The sequence below is a fragment of the Saimiri boliviensis genome, chromosome 6 (assembly GCF_048565385.1).
Source record: "Saimiri boliviensis isolate mSaiBol1 chromosome 6, mSaiBol1.pri, whole genome shotgun sequence".
Lineage (NCBI taxonomy): Eukaryota > Metazoa > Chordata > Mammalia > Primates > Cebidae > Saimiri > Saimiri boliviensis.
In genome coordinates this window covers 117,424,451-117,446,725 of record NC_133454.1, presented here as the reverse complement: position 1 = coordinate 117,446,725, position 22,275 = coordinate 117,424,451, and the positions used below count along the sequence as shown (strand labels likewise).

Here is a 22,275-nt window from a genome sequence, read left to right as displayed (position 1 = left end):
TTCTGACCAATGGTAAACACTAGACCAAAGAGATAGGTGTACCTGGGTGCTGGAGAACTGCAGAGAACACGGCTGACATTGTTACAGCAGCCATTGGTGAAGGGGTTCACACCTCCCCGGAATTTACCCGTAACCTAGAGGGAGGAAGAAAATATCAGGTTAGAAGATGAGACCTTGACTTCCAAAGGCCAAAATACAAATCTACTACCAATTATTGTGCACTCACCATCGGAGGCATACAGAAATGAGTAAAACACAAGCAGCTTATATATGTGATGGTTAAGAGCAGGGAATCTACAGTCAGGGTCCTTAGTTCAAATCCTAGGTCTACCCATGGCTGCTGATCCAAAACCTGTTTCCTCATGTAAAATGGAATAAACAGCTTTCCAAATATTGAAAACTAAGATAATATACATAAGAATAAGCAATTAAGGGCCGGGCATGATGGCTCACACCTATAATCCCAGCACTTTGGGAGGCCGAGGCAGGTGGATCACCTGAGGTCAGGAGTTCAAGACCAACCTGACCAACATGGCAAAACCCCATCTCTACTAGAAAAAAAGTACATAAAAATTAGCCGGGTGTGATTGGCAGGCACCTGCAATCCCAGCTACTTGGGTGGCTAAGGCAAGAGAATTGCTTGAAGCCAGGAGGTGGAGGTTGCAGTGAGCTGAGATCGTGCCACTGCGCTCCAGCCTGGGTGACAGAGCAATACTCTGTCTCAAAAAAGAAAAAAAAAAAAAGCAATTAAGGTTAGCTACTATTACATGCACAGAAATCACTGTTTTCCTGTAAGCAGCACTCTGAAGTTTCTTGAGGGCTAGCCCAAGTCTTCTGTTGTTTCTATAAGCTCAGAGCCTAAATTCTCCAGTATACAGTGGGCATATAGCAAATGCCTGTTAACTAAAAAATGGTCTCAATTCTTACATGGCATCTATGCTTACATGAGCAACTAAGACTGCCTCACTCCCTACCATTTATCTCTACATAATCATGAGAAGTATTCATTAAGCTTCTATTTGTGAAAGCACTACACTGTACACTAATCAAAAGGCTTAAGAGACATGCCCTGCTCTTCAGGGGTCTCTCGCCACTTCTCCCCATACCTGTTCATTGGTTGTGCGTCCCCTGGCCACCAGCACCACGTGAAATCCCGTGAGGCCAGCTACAGGGATGAAGAATAAGCCAGCCACACACATTACTGCCATTCTGATGCCAAACAATCAAGGAGAACAGAGTGACATGAGCTCACTTTCCCCAGCCCCTATTGCAGCCATTTTCCCTTTGGCCATCATTCCTCCCCCTTCCAATCCCACAACTTAAAAGGCCTTGAAGGATACGTGACAGCCGTGCGGACCCCTGAGAGTTCCTCTATGTGGTAGAGGACATAAAGGAGGCCAAAGCCAAACACACCCATAATATGGGCTGTCAGGGAAAGGAGGAAGAGGAAGAAATAACGGTAGTTCCGGCGACCAATACAGTTGTTCACCCACGGGCAGTGATGATCAAATTCCTAGGGACAAAAAGAGACAGATGAGAGCCATCCCTGGACTGTAGCATTAGATTACTTTGGACAAGAAGAAAAGCAAATGGCAGCTAAGTTTTCCTTTTAGTAATTTATGATCATGCTCAACAATTAGTTAAAAACTAAATCTAGTTTATTTTGTTCCATAAATCTGCAAGGGAGACCTTCCAGAGGCTGGTCAAAGGCTAAGGTCAAACCAGGCATAGTGGTACACACTTGTAGTCCCAGCTACTTGGGAGGCTGAGGCTTCAGCCCAGGAGTTCAAGGCTCGAGTGAACTATGATTATGATGATTGTGCCTGTTAATAGCCAGCCACTGCACTGGGCAACATAGCAAGACCCATCTCTAAAAAAATGAAAAGGTCGGCCGGGAGCAGTGGCTCATTCCTATAATGCCAGCACTTTGGGAGGCCAAGGTGGGCAGATCACAAGGTAAGGAGTTCAAGACCAGACTGGCCAACATGGTGAAACCCTGTCTCCAAAAAAAAAAAAAAAAAAAAAGGAAAAGGCCAAGGCCAGCTCTCAAAGTGTATCCTATGTGACCAAGGAACTCTAAAAGTGACAAATGTCAGAGGGTTTGCAAAACATCAAGATTGATGAGAAAAGAGCACTGGAAGGAAGATTTGGCAGGTAACTGCTTACAGCTAATGGAATGGAAAAAGGACAAGGGATGCAGAAGGACAGGAAGGAAGAGAATTACAACAGACACAAGAGCATGATTTTGTGGAAGAGAAAACACAAAGCTAGGACAACCAACCAAAAATGAGCCAATGGACAGAAGGCTAGAACTATAAATATTGGTGTCGAGAGAGCCTATGCCCTGCCGGTGCAATGGTTCATGCCTGTAATCCTAGTACTCTGGAAGGCCAGGGCATGAGGATGACTGGAAGCCAGGAATTTGAGACTAACCCAAGCAACACAGTGAGACCTCGTCACTACAAAAAATAAAAATAAAAAAGCCTATGCCCACATGGAATTAAAGCTTCTCTCCTACAGTAATATTTATGCTCTGCCTTTCATGTCATTACTAACACCAGTTGACAGAGCTGGACCATGCGGCCAACATAGTAGATAAGACTATGCTACGTCCAAGTGGCCGGGCGTGGTGGCTCACGCCTGTAATCCCAGCACTTTGGGAGGCCGAAGCGGGTGGATCACGAGGTCAAGAGATCGAGACCATCCTGGTAAACATGGTGAAACCCCATCTCTACTAAAAATACAAAAATTAGCTAGGCACGGTGGCGCGTGCCTGTAATCCCAGCTACTCAGGAGGCTGAGGCAGGAGAATTGCCTGAACCCAGGAGGCGGAGGTTGCAGTGAGCCGAGATCATGCCATTGCACTCCAGCCTGGGTAACAGGAAGAGTGAAACTCCGTCTCAAAGAAAAAAAAAAAAAAAAAAAAAAAGACTATGCTACATCCAAAGCCAAGAATCTATTATATGGTTAGGATGAATACAACGAAGGTTAAGGATGAAGTCTTATCCCACCCAGGGCGCTTACCTCCACACAGTTGTCACAGACACTGCAGTGGGAACATCGAGGGGGACGGTAGAAGCGGCAGGTGGCACACCATTTCATGCGCACCTGGATGCCCTTGATCTCCACTGTTTTGTAAAGAGGAGCTCGGAAATCGTCTTCCTTGTCCTCATCCTCCTCAGCTGTAGAGAGGAAAGGTCAATTAAAAACAAGTAGCCAAAACGGTATTAAGTGCTAGAGATGCAGTGATGTTTAAAAGATAGCTTCTGCCTTTGAGGAATTCACAGTCTAATGAGTGACAGACTAGGAACAAGGAAGTGTAACACTGTGAGGTCAGGTCTTTATACAACACTATGGGAACACTGATGAGGAAGCAATTTATTCTGCATTAGGAAGTGAGGTTCAAGATAAAATGACTCAGGAGGTAGCCCTCATGCATGTGCTGGTGTATCTGGTTTAAATATTATGAATAAATTTTAAAGAAATAGTTTATATATCAAAGCACATACATAATGAGTTTGCCTGAGTTCAGCATCTACGTTTATATGAGTGAACTATGGCAATCCAGGAGAGAAACTAACACCAACCTTTTTTCCAGGCACAAATCCTTTGCCCAGCCAGGCATGGTGGCTCATGCCTATAATCCCAGCACTTTGGGAGGCCAAGGAGGATAGATTGCCTTAGCTCAGGAGTTCAAAATCAGCCTGGACAACATGGTAAAATCTCATCTCTACTAAAAATACAAAAATTGGACAGCCGTGGTGGCACGTGCCTACAGTCCCAGCTACTCAGGAGGCTGAGGCAAGAGAATTGCATGAAACCAGAAGGCAGAGGCTGCAGTGAGCTGAAATCATGCCACTGCACTCCAAGATCATGCCACTGCAACAGAGTGAGACTTCCATCTTAAAAAAAAAAAAATCCAGGCCAGGCGCGGTGGTTCACACCTATAATCCTAGCACTTTGGGAGGCCGAGGTAGGTGGATTACCTGAGGTCAGGAGTTTTAAGACCAGCCTGGCCATAATGGTGAAACCCCATCTTAAAAAAAGAAAAAAACCTTTCTCTAAAATGTCTTCTCTTGTTGCACAAGCATAAAAGGACATTTATGCTTGTGCAACAAATACTACTAATATATATATAGATAGAAAATTTTTTCTATATATATACACACATATTTTAGTATGATTTTAAATCAATTTGATTGATTTTAAATCAATTTTCTATATATATACATATTTTAGTATTATTTGTTGCACAAGCATAAATGAATGCCCTTTCTCTCAACTTTCAGCTATCAGAAACCCACTGATAAAGACATTATTTGCCTTCTCATCTACAGTTAGCAATTTTTTTTTTTTTTTTTTTGAGATGGAGTCTCATTCTGTCATCCAGGCTGGAGTGCAATGGCGCAATCTTGGCTCCCTGCAACCTCTGCCTCCCAGGTTCAAGCGACTCTCCTGTCTCAGCCTCCTGAGTAGCCAGGACCACCAGCATGCCCGACTGATTTTGTACATTTTTAGTAGACATGGGGTTTCACCATATTTCTCAGGCTGGTCTCGAACTCTTGAGCTCAGTGCCTTGGCCTCCCAAAGTGCACGGGATTACAGGCATGAGCCACCACACCCGGTACAATTTTTATTTTCAATTAACCTAGAGACAAAAAATACATGTGGGAAGGAAAAATTAAAATAAATTATACTATGGGATTAAATATTTTCAGGCCAGGCACAATGGCTCACACCTGTAATCCCAGCACTTTGGGAAGCCGAGGAGGGCAAATCACCTGAGGTCAGGAGTTCGAAACCAGCCTGGCCAACGTGGTGAAACTAAAAATACAAAAAAATTAGCTAGGCGCGGTGGTAGGCACCTCTAACCTCAGCTACTCAGGACGCTGAAGCAGGAGAAACACGTGAAACTGGGAGGAGGAGGTTACAGTAAATCAAGATCACGCTACTGCACTCCAGCCTGGGCAACAAGAGCAAAACTCTATCTCAAAAAATAATAATAATAATTAAATTCTCAAATTTTACTGATTTCTTTACCTAGCATTTTTTCATATTTACACTGCAAGAAATGTTAACTATACAGCTGGGTGCAGTGGCTCGTGCCTGTAATTCTAGCACTTTGGAAGACCAAGGAGAACAGATCACTTGAGGCCAGGAGTTCAAGACCAGCCTGCCCAAAATGGCTAAACCCTGTCTCTACAAAAAATACAAAAATTAACCAGGGGTGGTGGCACACGCCTGTAATTCCAGCTACTTGGGAGGCTGAAACAGGAAAATAGCTTGAACCCAGGAGGCAGAGGTTGCAGTGAGCCGAGGTTTATGCCACTGCACTCCATCCTGGGTGACAGAGTGAGACCCCATCTCACAAAACAAACAAACAAACAAAACCATACACACACAAATATATACTGCAGATACATGGTATACATAAATATATACATTTTTTTAAGTCTTCAAAATATTGCAAGGATATATACCACAATATAACAGTAGTTAGCTCTCGTTTGTGAAATTATAGGTAATGTTTTATCTTTTATATACTTTGTACATAACGAATGTGCACTACTTATTAAAATCTTTAAATAAAAGATTTTTTCTTTTGGCTGGGCGCAGGATCTCATGCCTGTAATCCCAGCTCTTTGAGAGGTCGAGGCAGGTGGATCACTTGAGGTAAGGAGCTACAGAATAGCTTGGCCAACATGGTGAGACCCTGTCTCTACTAAAAATATAAAAATTAGCCGGGTGTGGTGGTGAGCTCCTGTAATAGGAGGCTGAGGTAGAAGAATCGCTTGAACCTGAAAAGCAGAGGCTACAGTGAGACAAGATGGCTGCCTTCCAAACCCTCCTAACTCTGGCCTGGGCAACAGAGAATCCATCTCCAAAAATATATTTCTTTTTCTTTTAAAAAGAAGAAAAAATTCAAATGCTATTTTTTTTTATTTAAGAGGGTCTTGCTCTATCACCCAGGCTGGAGTGCAGTGCTGCAACCACAGCTCCCTGCAGCCTTGAACTCCTGGGCTCGATTGATTCTCCAACCTCAGCCTCCCAAGTAGCTAGAATTGCAGGGGGGGCGCCAGCATGCCCAGTTGTAATGTTCCTTATTTTGAAATGTCTGATCCTTCCACATCATCATATCTACCAGAAGTGATCTCTTTTATTACTTTCACAACTTATCACAGTGTATTTATTTATAGAGGTGCCTTCCCTACCTTCCTTTCTAGACTGAGCTATTTGAAAGGAATGGCCTTTTATTTTTTAAGATGGAGTTTCACTCTTGTCGCCCAGGCTGGAGTGCAAGGGCACGATCTTGGCTCACTGCAACCTCCACCTCCTGGGTTCAAGCAATTCTCCTGCCTCAGCCCCGTGAGTAACTGGGATTACAGGCAAGTGCACCACCATGCCTGGCTAATTTTTGTATTTTTAGTAGAGATGGGGTTTCACCATGTTGGCCAGGCTGATCTTGAACTCCTGACCTCGAGTGATCTGTCCCGGCCTCCCAAAGTGCTGGGATTACAGGCATAAGCCACTGCATCCAGCCAGCAATGACCTTTTCAAAAGCATCACCTCAAAAGACCATCATAGTGCCTTCCATATTACATCAATAAATATTTGATGAATGAACATTAAAGGCTCATTGAAATAGCCTTCCTTGGCTTTAGGGACACAAAGTTCCTTTCCCTCACTTAATCTTTGTAAGAGAAGTTCACAAATGAAGAACAATGATGTAGGCTTTGGGAGCACAGTGAATTTTTTTTTTTTTTTTTTTTTTGAGATGGAGTCTTCCTCTGTCACCCAGACTGGAGTGCAATGGTGCAATCTCAGCTTACTGCAACTTCTACCTCCCAAGTTCAAGCAATTCTCCTGCCTCAGCCTCCCAAATAGCTGGGATCACAGGTGCCTGCCACCATGTCCAGCTAATTTTTGCATTTTTTAGTAGACAAAGTTTCACCATGTTGGTCAGGCTGGTCTGGAAATCCTGACCTCAGGTGATCCACATGCCTTACCCTCCCAAAGTGCTGGGATTACGGGTCTGAGCCACTGCACCTGGCCTCCAATAAATTTCAGAAAAACTTCATCTCACCAGAGTTGCTAGCCCGAAACTACCTGCCTGACTCTTGAAAAATAACTTCACATTTGAGAGGAAAACTACATGTCATCAGTAACAAACTTCATTAACTTACCTTCTTTCCACCTTTTAGTCTACCGATGATGGTTCTCTCTCCTCCTATTCCATAAAGAGCCTACTACTACAAGCATAACCTTCAGATAGGCACTGGAAAGCATCTCCTTCCTCTAAAAGTCCAATTTCAATTATCACCTTTCTTCAACCTCAGCTTCTCTCCTCTCTAGTTCCATCTCTTCATGCTACCAACAACCAAAATTCTAAAAAAAAACTCTCTCCTCCCATAAGATATTACTCCAACTTCTGCCTTCCCGGCTTACTTCTTAAAAGAGTGATTTTGATACTCATTGCCTGTTTCCTCATTTCTCATTCCCTGCCTTCCAAAACCTTACAGTTTAGTAATTTAGCAGTATCTCTTCCTCATACACACATAAAACTGTTATTATAATTTATTTCACACCGGGCATGGTTGCTCATGCCTGCAATCCTAGCACTTTGGGAGGCTGATTCGAGTGGATCGTTTGAGGCTGGGAGTTTGAGACCAGCCTGGGCAACATGGTGAAACCCCATCTCTTCCAAAAATATGTATCGAAAAATCAGCCCGGTTTGGTGGCTTGCACCTGTAGTCACAGCAATTCCAGAGGCTAAGGTGGGAGGATCACCTGAGCCCAGGGGGTCAAGGCTGCAGTGAGCCGTGATTGCGCCACTGCATTCCAGCCTAGGCAACAGAGAGAGACTTTAAAAAAAAAAAAAAAAAAATCAATTATTTCTTAGTTACCAAAAAAATAAGAAATTTGAGTTTCCATACTATTGGAGCTCTCTAATTTCTAATACTGCCAACCATCAGCTACTTGATTCCTTTCCTTAGTTCCCACTTGTCCCATTTCTCCTCCTACTAACTCTTACTCAATCTCTCTTCTATGGCTCTTTCTCCTCCTCTGATCATTACAAAAATGTCAGTGCTGATCAGGTCGAACCTCAGTTCTTTCATAATCTCACAGTACTTTCTCTGGACAATCTTACTCCTGTTGCTTCAAATACCACAAGAATGAAGATTATTAAATAAGCAAGGTATTCAATACTCACTATTCAATTGCCCACTGTGTAACTCTACCTGGCTAATCCAAGTATATCAAGTTCAATATGTTTAAGAATATTGGCCGGGCGCGGTGGCTCAAGCCTGTAATCCCAGCACTTTGGGAGGCCAAGGTGGGTGGATCACAAGGTCGAGAGATCGAGACCAACCTGGTCAACATGGTGAAACCCCGTCTCTACTAAAAATACAAAAAATTAGCTGGGCATGGTGGCGCGTGCCTGTAATCTCAGCTACTCGGGAGGCTTAGGCAGGAGAATTGCCTGAGCCCAGGAGGCGGAGGTTGCGGTGAGCCGAGATCGCGCCATTGCACTCCAGCCTGGGTAACAAGAGCGAAACTCCGTCTCAAAAAAAAAAAAGTATTTATTCTGTCTTCCCTCCAGACCTGTTTGACATTCTTGTATCAACTTATCTCCCAGTTATGAACTTTGACATTACTCTAGACAATTCCTCCAATCTCTCTCTTTCACCAAATAAAATCATTTAAAAAATCATGAAAAATTGTTGACTCGGTTGAATGCAGTGGCTAACGTCTGTAATTCCAGCACTTTGGGAGGCCAAGGCAGACAGATCACAAGGTCAAGAGATCGAGACCATCTTGGCCAACATCATGAAACCCCATTTCTACTAAAAATATAAAACTCAGTTGGGCGTGGTGGTGCATGCCTGTAATCCCAGCTACTCAGGAGGCTGAGGAAGGATAATCGCTTGAACCAGGGAGTCGGAGGTTGCAGTGAACTGAGATTGTACCACTGCACTCCAGCCTGGCGACAGAGTAAGACTTCATCTCAAAAAAAAAAAAAAAAAAATTGTTGAGTCTACTACTAAAAAATCTGTAAATCCAGCCTTGAATTCAAGTTCTCATCTGGTTTATTTTATTATCATAGCCTCCCAAAAGGTAGCTGTAATTCTTATAAGAATTATTTTTCTAAAAGGAATTCCAGTGTTGAGTCCTCCAATTAAAGACCTCTTCCTAACCAAAGGAAAAAGTATGATCTATTTAACTTAGTATATAAAGTCCTTCACAATTTGGCTCTGGGTTTACCCCCCATCCCTCTGGTCACACCATGTGTAGCATCATGTAGCCCCACTAGGTTTGCCATTTCCTGGCTACAAGCTTCTGCATGTGCTGCTTCCTCGGCCTAAAAATGCCCTTCCCTCCTATATTCTACTTGTTAAAGTCCTTCCCACCTATTTTCAGCAGCACTTCCCCCAATTTATTTGGGCAAAATATGTTCTCATATTTGTTTTCAATTTTTTGTATTCTCACAGAACCTTGCTTGCTCATGCCTCCATTACAGTCTACATCAACTGTTATAACTGTCGTAATTCACTGTGGGTATTACTGTACCTAGAAATAGCATCCAACCCAAATGCTTTAAATAAATTTCTGCTGAATGAATAACCAAAACTCAAAGATTTGACCCAAAGTGAATCACAGGACTAGAAGTTATAACATATATTCCTGAAGACCCTGACCTGATTTTCATCATCAGAAAATGACAGAAGTATCCCAACATCTCAGGACTGTTAAGGCCCAAGATCACCTGCGTATGCCCAAATCATTATTCTTCAAAGACAGCGTAAGGTGCTTCTAAGAGAGAAGCGGATCTTACCTCGAGGGAAAATCCCTGGGTCCATGAAGGTGGCCATGCTGAAGTTGGCCAACACAAAGAGAAACATAATTGCATTGTAGATGGGCACTGCAGGTGACACATACAGGCTTAGTCCTGGACACCTGCATAGACAATAAACAAAATGAGGGGTTACCTCTAACATTTTACACATAAACCATACATACAAAAATCTATAAAGATTTAGCCCCCCTGCCTACAGATAAATCTTGTGTGGTTTACCTTTGCCATCCTTAATAATTATCTTTATCTTTCCCACCAAGTGAGTCTAGCTTCCTAATGGAACTGCTCACTTTAGATAAAAGTGTAAGACTCAGAATCTCTCCTATTTTAACCCCTTGCACTAAGGTCTGTGTTGTTCCGATTCATTACCCTGTGGATCTTGCCACATGTTTTGAGATCTGTCATTATCTCCTTTCTAACCAGACATGAGAACTAGATACTGACTATGTAACTGATACCAGCTACATTCCCTTCTCTGGAGCAGCCTGAGGTTTCTGGATCCCAGCCATGTCCCACTGACCTGCACGTTGGCCCAAAACATGGGATACCACCTATCTCTCTAGCCCCACCTCCCCTTTGCCAGCTGATTTTGAACCACTCAAGTGCCAAAAGTTTCCTCTTTGCATTGGATACACCTGAGAGTTTATTCAATTAGAGGCCAGTTCTGAAGTTGGAAATTCTTTAAAAACACACAGATGAGCGCCGGGCGCGGTGGCTCAAGCCTGTAATCCCAGCACTGTGGGAGGCCGAGGTGGGTGGATCATGAGGTCAAGAGATCGAGACCATCCTGGTCAACATGGTGAAATCCCGTCTCTACTAAAAAAAATACAAAAAATTAGCTGGGCATGGTGGCGCATGCCTGTAATCCCAGCTACTCAGGAGGCTGAGGCAGGAGAATTGCCTGAACCCAGGAGGCGGAAGATGCAGTGAGCCGAGATCGCGCCATTGCACTCCAGCCTGGGTAACAAGAGTGAAACTCCGTCTCAAAAAAAACAAAAACAAAAAACAAAAAACACACACAGATGAGAATGGATATCAAGACACAGAACTAAACCCTTTTATGTCTAAAAAAGAAGCAGGAATTGGGGAGGAAAGAGAATATCAGATCAAAGTCCTCGATTTTGTAGGAAAAAGAAACTAGCCAAACATACCCAGTATTCCACAGCATTCAACTCAAGAAACATGCTTTAAGGTAACATTTCTTGACCAAAAAACAATTCTCTAGTCCAGGACTAAACTCAGTTTCTTTCAGGATATGAATCTATGTAGGAATGCTTCAAGAGCTCTTCCTTTCTCTGCTGATTTCCTGGGAGCTAGAAGTTTTGGAAGAACACGATGTGCTGCTTGCTTTGTCAGTAGTGTCAAACACACTCTCTCATCCCAGCTCAGGGAGAACTTCCCACTACCAAGACAGTGGCTAAATACTCTAATCTACTTTGTGGCTGAGAACTTAATCTCCAGAATGAGGACAGCATCTGTCCTTGTCCCCTTTATGTGGACCAGTCAAAGGAAAGGAAGAACTCACTGGAGGAAAGGAAGAAGGAGACAGGAGAACAAGACAGCATATGATTCTGAAAAATTAATCCACAGCAGTCTTGGATTCTGTGAAGAAAAGATACCTGCACCCACCAAAAGAAAAAGCACAGCCCTGAGAATAACTCAGAGCTGTTTGGAGAAACTGAGCTCCTTAACTAGATATAAGTAAACCAAAGATAAGAGACAAAACTGTCACAAAGCATCTTATAATTTTTTTGAGACAGAGTTTGACTCTTGACGCCCAGGCTAGAGTCAAATGGCGCGATCTCCACTCATTGAAACCTCTACCTCATGTGATTTTCCTGCCTCAGCCTCCCAAGTAGTGGGGATTACAGGCATGCGCCACAGTGCCCAGCTAATTTTTGGTAGAGACAGGGTTTCTCTTTTTTGGTATTTTGTATTTGGTATTTTGGGGTTTCTCTTATTTGGTAGAGACGGGGTTTCAATTTTTGCTATTTTTGGTAGAGACAGGGTTTCACCATGTTGGCCAGGCTGGTCTCAAACTCCTGACCTCAGGTGATCCACTGGCCTCAGCCTCCCAACGTGCTAGGATTATAGGCATGAGCCACCTTGCCCGGCCAGCATCTCACAAATCTTTACCATTACCATCTATTTATTCAAATTCCATTCAGCCATTCATTTAAAAAAGCTTTTAATATTATATGCCAAACTTCTTAGTAAATATCAATTAGCTGTTTGCTTTTCTTGATAGGTCAGTACATAATTGGAAGACAAAATGATGATGTTGGAGTGAGGACATCAATTTTAGGAACAAAACAGACGTTTAGTCACAGTTCTGTACTATCCTCAAAGAAAGCCCCCATGGAAACTTCTTCCTCTGAGTTCTTTGGTTCAGAAAAGATGTCCCCATACCTTGGCAGTCTGGAGAGGAATATAAGTAAAAAGGAGAGTTTCTGCACCGCCTCACCCCAAAACCTGACCTCCTATGTTCCTTAAGAGGGAGGGAGAGAAACTGAAAACCAGTCATCCAGGTCAGAGCCCCTCCCTAGTGCTAAGCTGTCACTTCAATTTCCGCCTGGGGAAGAAGAGAAAGGGTGACTCACTTGACTCCTACAGCCTGGGAAGAAAATTAGAAGGGAAAAAGAAATTACATCTTTAGAACACTGAGAGGTGTCCATGATTTAAAAGTCTCATTCCTACAACTGGCCACTGTGGCCTCTTGAGCTTCTGAAAGAAATATTCACCCTAGTTTCCATCCCTGAGGGAAACACTATAATGAGAATAAGAACAAGACATGAAACCTCTTGCAGGCCCATGTCAATCTTTCTGACTCCACTCTTTCTTCAGTTTTGTTTTTTGAGACAGGGTCTCGCTCTCTTGCCCAAGCTGGAGTGCAGTGGTGAGATCACAGCTCACTGCAAGCTCGAACTCCTGAGCTCAAGTGATCCTCCCACCCTACCCTCCTGAGTAGCTGGGACTACAAACGAGCACCACCATGCCCTACTAATTTTTTGTAGAGATGGGGCTTCACCATGTTGCCTGGGCTGGTCTCAACTCCTCAGCTCAGAACGATTTGCCCACCTCGGCCTCCCAAAATGCTGAGATTACAGACATGAGCCGCCATGCCCAGTCAGTTTCATTTTTAAGCAACACAACTCAACTCAGTTTCTTGGGGATCCTGCCAACCTACCCCTGGATAATAAACTTTACCCCTATAACCTTCTGGATATCAACCTGTTCCAGATAAGGTGGGTAATCCTGGAATGGAATTCCAGTATCTGTTGCCAAAATAAAGTCTGCCCCCACAGTGCCACAATCTAGAAATGATGCAAATAACTCAACTTTATGGGCAATATTTGCTCCTAGATTCAGAGAACCATTGCTTCCAATCTTAGCACTGTAAGGGAACACCCCACAAAGGAGAGGCATGTGTGAACAGAGCCTGTTCTTGACATATCCCAAATTCTGCTTGATTTAAGGAGAGGCTTTCCGTTGCTATGGTACTTTGCCAGATTCCTAGGTGACCACCCCAAGTGGCCTGTCTGAATCTGTTGCCTTTGATGGCAGATGAGGCCGGAGCTTAGAATAGGAGTTGTCAGGGCTCGTCCTCAGACTATGGCAATAATCATAAAGCTCCAGAAGCTTACGGAGTGGCCACAGCCCAGAAGGCTGGCTGACTCATTGCAGGACTACCAGATCTAACCCATCCCAGGCAGAACAGGTTCTTCTGCCCACCCATTCAGCACTCCTGTTTTCAAAACCAAACAAAACTGGGAGAATGGGGCCAGGCGCGGTGGCTCACGCCTATAATCCCAGCACTTTAAGAGCCCAAGGTGGGTGTATCGCCCGAGGTCAGGAATTCAAGACCAGCCTGGCCAACATGGCAAAACCCCATCACTACTAAAAATACAAAAATTAGCAGAGCAAGGTGGTGGAAGCCTGTAATCCCAGCTACTGGGGAGGCTGAGGCAGGAGAATCACTTGAACCCAGGGGGTGGAGGTTGCAGTGAGCTGAGATTACGCCACCTCACTCTAGCATGGGTGTAAAAGTGAAACTTCGTCTCAGAAAAAAAAAAAGAAACTAGATAAAAAATAAAAAAACAAATAAAACTGGGAGAATGGGTTCCAATATCAACACTCCTGCAACCCTGTTGCCTAGCACTCCCTAACAATTCCTATTTAAAAAAAAAATGGTTAAGTTCTCAGAAAGAAGCACAAAGTAGGAGTAAAGGATCCTTGGATTAGGCTGGGCATGGTGGCTCACACCTGTAATCCCAGCACTTCAGGAGGCTGAGGAAGGCAGATCACGAGGTCAGGACGTCGGGACCATCCTGACTAACATTATGAAACCCTATCTCTGCTAAAAATACAAAAAATTAGCTGGGTGTAGTGGCACACACCTGTAGTCTCAGCTACTGGGGAGGCTGAGGCAGGAGAATCGCTTGAACCCAGGACATGGGAGTTGCAGTCAGCCAAGATTACACCACTGCACTCCAGCCTAGGCAACAGAGCAAGACTCCATCTCAAAAAAAAAAAGAATCTTTGAATTTTAATCCTGCCTCAATAAATACTTTGCTATGCAAGGCCTTAGGTAATCCACATGAAACTCTCCAACCTTGTTACTTCAGCTACATAATACAAATATGAGAATGAAGGAGAAAGATCTTCATTCAAAAGACTAAGAATTTTTCTTTTTTTGAGACAGGGTCTCGCTCTGTTACCCATGCTGGAGTCCAATGGTGTGACCTTGCCTCACTGAAATCGCCTCCCAGACTCAAGCAACCCTCCAGCCTCAGCCTCCCAAGTAGCTAGGACTACAGGTGCACACCACCATGACCATCTAATTCTGTTTATTTTTTTTGTAGAGACAGGTCTCACTATGTTGGCCAGGCTGGTCTCGAACTCCTGTGTTCAGCGATCCTCCCACCTTACCCTCCAAAGTACTGGGATTACAGGTGTGAGCCACTGCTCCTAGCCTCTAGAATTCTTTTTTGAAACAGAGTTTTGCTCTTGTTGTCCAGGCTAGAGTGCAATGGTGTGATCTCAGCTCACCACAACCTCCACCTCCTGGGTTCAAGTAATTGCCTGCCTCAGCCTCCTAAGTAGCTGGGACTACGGGCATATGCCACCACACCCAGCTAATTTTGTATTTTTTAGTAGAGATTGGGTTTCTCCATGTTGGTCAGGCTGGTCTGAAACTCCCGACCTCAAAGTGATCCGCCTGCCTCGGCCTCCCAAAGTGCTGGGATTACAGGCGTGAGCCACTGCGCCCAGCCTCAGAATTCTTTTTAAACTAGCTGGATTGATACTGAGCATTCACTGGACAGAAGACAAAAGGAAAGATTATTAACTATCACCATCATCATCTCATCAATTATTCCAGCTCTACCTTCCTCTATCTGAAATACTAGGGATTCAAGAGCACGTTTACAACAGAAGCAATAAGCTCCTAAAGAACAGATCTATGCATTCCACCCATGCTTAGCATATTGTGTGAGCATATGACTAGTATTCCTTGTTGATGAGAGGAGGCTGAAATGAATGTTCCACTTCCTGCCCCTAGGGATCCTCATTTAGAAATGCTTTCCTCAAGATTCCATGAGAAAACAATTTCTCCCTTTACAGGTGGGTAACCTAGTTTCTCTGAAAACACCTGATTTGTGGTATCTCTGTAACCCAGACTTTCAACCAGCTGAATGTTAGATGTAGGACCCGGGTAAGAAAACAGGTCTTATTCCTGGATAAGAAAACAATGTGGGAAGGAAAAGCAACAACCACTGCTCCATTAATGTGCTAAATCACCAGGCTGCTCCCACTCAAATCAGGTCCTAGTACCTTTGCAGTTATGGGGGAAAAAAGACCATAGAGAAGTTCATGGAGTTTGCCTAACTTCCTGTGGGTAAAAGCGTTGGGAGAGGATAGAGGCAGAAACTAAAAAACAGCAAGCTGTATCATGCATGGGAGCCTGAAATGAAAAGACCATCAAGGATTTCCAGGCAACTCTGACTTTCATTCTTCCCTTAGAAGACTATGTGAAGTGGCCGGGCAAGGTGGCTCACTCTTGTAATCCCAGCACTTTGGGAGGCTGAGGTGGGCAGATCACCTGATACCAGGAGTTTGAGACCAGCCTGGTCATTACGGTAAAACCCTGTCTCTGCTTAAAATAGAAAAATTAGTTGGGCATAGTGGCGGGCACCTGTAATTCCAGCTACTTGGGAGACTGGGGCAGAAGAATCACTAGAACTTGGGAGGCTGAGGTTGCAGTGAGCCAAGATTGTGTCACTGCACTCCAGCCTGGGCAACAGGGTAAGACTTCATCTCAAAAAAAAAAAAAAAAAAAAAGTCACGTGAAGCAGCGATCTTGCCCCTGCCCCCTCCAGAAACGGGACAAAATAAGACCTTAACTGGACTTTAAGCAAAATACAATTCAAAGTGATTCCAAATGGTGTTACCAGGAGCACTAGGTCTCAGGGGACCCTAACAGGTAAAGAGGCAATACCAAGGGGCTAGGCCTCTAAATACCAGCCTCATTTGAACCAGAGCAGCCCTACTTTTTATGTTTTTTTATACATAAGATTTCATTTGAAAAAGGGTCATGTTGCTTAAGCATACTGCTCTAGGTCAACTTTCTAATTATAGAGAGGAAGGACTTAGGTCCACAAAGGTTAACAGACTTTAGCAAAATCAATCTCCTGACCTCCCCAAAACAGTGCTTATCCCACTTACCTAGCACTGCCACTCCGACAGTCAAAAAAGGAGATTAAACTAAGATAGATAAGCATCCAGGTAGTTATCCTAAATGAAGTCTAGTCCCTAACTGGGAGGTGGAGGATTATTTCAGCAATCTCCCTCCCAAATAGTGAAAAGGAAAAAGAATTAACATAGGATCCCCATCATTTCTGCTTAGTTTCGGTGCTGAACAAATTCAGGGAATGAGAGCGATTAGGGTTCTGGGAGAAAGGCCTCAACTGCTCTGTTGAAGGTTCTCTGGGGCACAACATCACTATTTCTTTGATGCAAACCCAACTGGTAATTTCTGCTCATAGCTTTCCCTACTTAACAAAGAAACATGGAATGTAAATCGTTCCTAATTAGTTGAAGCCTACGTGCCTCCACTAATTATGTGTGTTACCTGAAAGGGACTCTCCCTTCTACTCACAGTCCTCTAGATCCCAAAGTAATTCTCACCTGGGGCTTCTAGTAATGTACCTAGTTGTAGTCTAGTAAACAGAATAGGAGGATGATAGAGTAGTTATAGATTTACAGCCCCACATAGGTGCTAGTTCAGAGAGCTTTCCTCTTGCCTCTCCATTTGAAACCATAAACTCTTTTTTAGGTTGTATATGTTTTAAACAGGGGATTCTCCAAGGAACTGAACCTCGAAAGAGGCAGAATACATGAGAGGACAGTTTTTAAGAACACTGGTGCCTCAGCCCAGCTGTATGCTTATAAAGGAAATACTCTAGTCAGATGGAGAAGAGGAGATGACAATTTCAGAATTACCAGAGCTAGGTGCTACAGTAAGATAAACAAGGTGTTTATGCCCCCACAAGGTGAACATGGGAGACACTGAGGAAAAGAGGGAGCCCAGAAATTGGTCCTGTGGAAACTAATACCAGGGGGAACTCCAGCTATGATTCAGAGCTCTTCTAACTTTGGATGATAGGCAATAATTCCAAATAGGGTCAATATTGTCCACCAAAATTGTTTCTCCTAGGACTAAGAGACCATGGAATAAGGAGGGATCCTACTTTACCTGCACCAGGGAATGAGAAAGTAGGTTAAACAGCTTCAACTATCAGTTGAGAAAATGCCTATGTCAGGACAACTCTTTGTAGGCAAACTGGTATAACCAGCCAAACACTTCAATGGTTCCAGATTAGCAAATTAAAAACAAGGATTCTGCTTCTCCTTTCTCAAGAACAGGTAGCCTGAAAGACAGAAATCTTAGTCCCCTCTATTTCCTGCTCCAAAGGCTTTGCCTCTTAAAGGAAAACAGACCCTCCCTAATTGAGCAGAGCTAAGGATATAAAACTGGTCTTGTACATACCCCTCTTGACCCAGAACAAAAACTGCTATAAAGATACTAAAACATAAATGTCCCTTGGTTAAAATTTTGAATCTACTCACCGGCCATATTTGCAAGAACCAACACAAGCTCTTGAGACCAAAAACTCACCCCTTTCTGGTAGTAAATGCATGAAGAAGGATAGAACACTGAACATGTTGAGTTTAAGCAAGAGAAAAAGATTATGAAGAAAAGATTAAGTCAGAGAAGAGCAGGACTGTCTCTAGATCCTTGAGGGACTCCAGCAGGTATGTTCAGACTCAGAGCTAGGGGCCAAAAAATCTATGACTTCTCCACTTCAGAGAAGGAGGTGAGAAGTAGGATGGTGTTCATGCCTTAGATAGTGATTCTTTACCTCTTTGTTCAAAAACTAGAGAGAAATACATCAGTATTACTTTGCTGACTCTTTAGACAATGTGACCCACATTTTTCAGAATTTCTTTTGGCTTCTAAAGCGCTATATGGGGGTTTTTCCTTCCCTCCTACCTCAGATTTAACTTCCATGTGTAACTGCCTCAACCCCAATGATCTCTACTTCAATGAGTCCAAGTGCTTTTACTTTCAACCACTTCAATTCACTTTCTTCCTCTTTCCAGCAACCTCATGTTGCTCTGAATAGCACTTCACAATTAGGTTTGAGCCTGAACCATGACAAAGTAACTTCCCAGAAGATCCAACGTGCTCTGATGATTCCAAGTGCTGCAACTAGAGCGCTAAATCAATGACTCAACAGTATAAGGCTCAGAAGCCTGGTACATGTTAATTTATAAACAAGTAACAGCAAGGATGCATTTCAGATGGTCAAGAGCTTAAAAAAAAAAAACTAAGGAAAAAGGGAAGGGTAAATCACTCAGTCTCCTTCAATAACAAGTAAATGAACAAAGTCTGAAGATCAAAGTGAGAATGATGATGATCCTAGATCCTAAATGGGAAATTTTTTCAGATCAACTGCTTTTCTCAACGGAACCAAGTAATGGGAGGATTACTGTCATTCTCTCAGCAGAAACTATCATAAAAGGACCTTTTAGGACTCTCTTCCCAAATACAACTTAACCTTTCCTTTCTCAGCAGCCTTCACTTCTCCAGGCTTCTGCTCTTAAGACTACAAAGAAAACCATCTGGGTAACACTAAAAGCCAAAACTGCCTCACTGGTATATCCTATAAATCAGGTATTTTCCAGTACTCTCACTTTGCACAATCTCAAACCTAAGCTTCAGACATCCTGGGAAAAAGCCATTAGCATTTAAAAAGCCTTTAGTTGGCGGGCACGGAGGCTTATGCCTGTAATTCCAGCACTTTGGAAGGCTGAGGCAGGGGAATCACTTGAGGTCAGGAGTTTGAGACCTACCTAGCCAATACGGTGAAACCCCATCTCTACTGAAAATACAAAATTTAGCCAGGCGTGGTGGTGGGCGCTTGTAATCCCAGCTACTTGGGAGGCTGAGGCAAGAGAATCACTTGAACTCGGGAGGCAGAGGTTGCAGTGAGCTGGGACTGTGCCATTGCATTCTAGCCTGAGTGACAGAGAGAGACTCCGTCTCAAAAAAATAAATAAATAAAAGTAAAAATGCCTTTAGTCTAGTTCTCTTTCTCTCATAGAACTGACTGCTTAAACTGCTTCATGCCTCTCTGGTGGTTTCCTCCCACTTCCTTCCTAGTTTAGGATCATCTAATGATGGAGCTGGGTAGAAAAATACGAAGACATCTATGATTCCAAAATAAAAGAGGAAAGGGAAGGTAGAAGATTCAGTGAAGTAAAACTTACAACAAGGCTGAAAGGACAGGCTTTTTCTCACTTTTCTTAAATATCTCTGGAATTTGGATTTACCTGTACCAGACACTGAGCCCTCTCAGTCACCTGGCTTTGCAAAACTCAAGAGAAAGCATACCTCCTCACTTCCCATGGAGTATCCACCCACCCAAACACCCCTGCTGGGAGAAAACTCACGTAAAGGCGAAGAAGAGTGTTGTAGCTCCCACTAGGAAGATGGCGGCTGCAGAGACCGGGACATACTTGCTGGGTTTGAATCTCTTTCCAGACTCTGCGGGCATGTTGCAGCTCTGATGGGAAATCTGCCCTGCCGCATAGCCCAGGCCCACACAGCGGCAGAACAGACAAGAAAATGGGAGGAGGGAAGCAACAGAGAGAAGTACAGAAGAAAACCAGGAAAACAGAAAACTTATCACCCTTCCCCCTCCCAAAACAAAGCCAAAGGTCAAAAGATCTCAAATGAAGAAAAGCACATGGGAGGGGGAAAGGTGACTCCAAACGATGAATAACCACCTCCCCAGGACAAGGCAGAAGGGGAGATTAAGAAACACAACTTGTACAGTTTAAAAACTGGAGACCAACAGTAGGCTGTACACATGCAAATGGTTGCAGGCGGAAAACATGGACAGTCATACAGATCAAGATATAGCTCATGGATGGAGGCAGGTCTTCAAAAGAAGGGGAGACTATCAGGGTATGGCAGCAAACTTTGGGCAAAAAAAATTCTTCTGAGGAGATACTACAGTACCTCCACGACTACACTTCCCCAAAATGTGAGCTGCACCTAAAAGAGGTGTGCCTTGTGTTTCTAATTTAATCCCAGAAGGAAACTAAGGCCCCTTCCAACTTTAAAGAGAAGCTGTGTTTACTGCAGTCTTTGTCTCTGTTCAGCAGTCTTCTCAATGCCACCACTCCCACACCCTGACTTCACCAGGGAATGTAGTCTGGCAATGGTGGTTTAATTTATTTCTCTCTTGATGGTTAAAGCCGGACAACAGCTGTTGTAAGTTTGAGTTGTAAATCCTTTTCTTTGAAGGGACAGGAAAACAGAGAAAAGAGGGAAAGCTTGTCTGTCTTCAATCTCTTCTTGTTATTCCCAAGCCCTTCAAGGGCTCTGTTTCCTACCGAGTTCATGTAAAACTAAAGGGAAACTTAAAATCCTTGAAGCCATGTTCTTCCCAATAAAGCAGAATAAAAATGAAGAAATCAATTCCACTTGATGACACTTTAAAAATTTACTGTGGATGACATGAAGTTTCCAAAGATGTCCCTGTTTCCAGACTAGTCAATGTCTCTTATCTTTCTTCAATCTTCAGCTTTCCAGATGCAGAGTTCAACCGGGTTATGGTGCCTCACCTGGAGAAAAACAAGTATCTTTATCAGATAATTCTTTCAGGGTACTTCTTAGACACCAAGGCTAAAATTCCACAGGCTGCTGTTAAAAAGTACTATCTGAGCCGGGCGCGGTGGCTCAAGCCTGTAATCCCAGCACTTTGGGAGGCCGAAGCGGGTGGATCACGAGGTCAAGAGATCGAGACCATCCTGGTCAATATGATGAAACCCCGTCTCTACTAAAAATACAAAAATTAGCTGGGCATGGTGGCGCATGCCTGTAATCCCAGCTACTCAGGAAGCTGAGGCAGGAGAATTGCCTGAACCCAGGAGGCGGAGGTTGCGGTGAGCCGAGATCGTGCCATTGCACTCTAGCCTGGGTAACAAGAGCAAAACTCCGTCTCAAAAAAAAAAAAAAGGTACTATCTGAAAGAAAGACTGTTTTCCCTTTCACTTACATGTATGTGGATAGGAAAGGACTCTGAAATGGGAGGAAAACTGATTCAAAATCCTTCACCATGTTTAGTTTGGAAGGAGAACATGGCTATACCTGGCCTAAGGTCATCAAAGGACTAGCTCTTGTAAAGGGCCCATCTCACCTGACACAGATGGAAGTAACAAATACCAAGAATATAAAAATCACAAACAAGGGCACAGCAGTGAAGGGCAGTCCTAGAACAAAGATTACTCTTTGAACAAAGAGAATGTTTATTGCTACAATGAAAAAAGAAAAAAAATTAACCTCAAAATTAGGACAGCAAGTCTCTTTTTTTTTTCTCTGTATGTTTCTCTCTCTTGATCCTCTATGCTACTTTTAGTTACAAGAGGCAGAAGCTGAATTTTTGGTCTTCTGGAATCACCCATTAGAACATTGGGTAAGAAATGTTCTTGCACAGAAAGGCATGATGCCCTCTATGAGAAACTGAACCTAGCATGGGGTTGGTCCTTTCTTCCCAATTCAGCAGTTTATTATTCCTATACTGGCCTAAGGTAACTGAGCCCCGCCTGCTCCAATATGACTAAGAGTAACAATTATTTCTGTTGATGACAGCAGCAAACTAACACCAGCACCTTGGGGTTTTATAGGATGCTTTTCATCTGGTGATCTCAAAGCACTTTACTCACATTATCTGGTGACACCGTCCCTTATCCCACTCTTTAAAATTGAAGGCTACAGAAAGCCTGAGGACATTCTACTGAATCACTTGAGGTTCAGAACCCAAGAGTTCACATGACCCTTTGGTGACACA

At 43.5% G+C, this 22,275-nt stretch overlaps 1 protein-coding gene across 2 annotated transcripts in view; it reads right to left on the bottom strand.

The window, feature by feature from the left end:
- The window catches only part of ZDHHC5 (zDHHC palmitoyltransferase 5), a 35,344-nt gene that overhangs the window by 8,547 nt on the left and 4,522 nt on the right, over positions 1 to 22,275 (bottom strand). For both annotated transcript variants that reach the window (XM_074401487.1, XM_003920134.4), the window contains 6 exons: positions 19,871 to 21,049; positions 9,836 to 9,957; positions 3,025 to 3,182; positions 1,341 to 1,513; positions 1,107 to 1,209; positions 43 to 134 (listed from right to left, as the gene is read on the bottom strand). In XM_074401487.1, coding sequence (XP_074257588.1) covers positions 43 to 134; positions 1,107 to 1,209; positions 1,341 to 1,513; positions 3,025 to 3,182; positions 9,836 to 9,957; positions 19,871 to 19,974 — 752 coding nt within the window. In that variant the 5' untranslated portion in view covers positions 19,975 to 21,049. The remainder of the gene's footprint in view (positions 1 to 42; positions 135 to 1,106; positions 1,210 to 1,340; positions 1,514 to 3,024; positions 3,183 to 9,835; positions 9,958 to 19,870; positions 21,050 to 22,275) is intronic.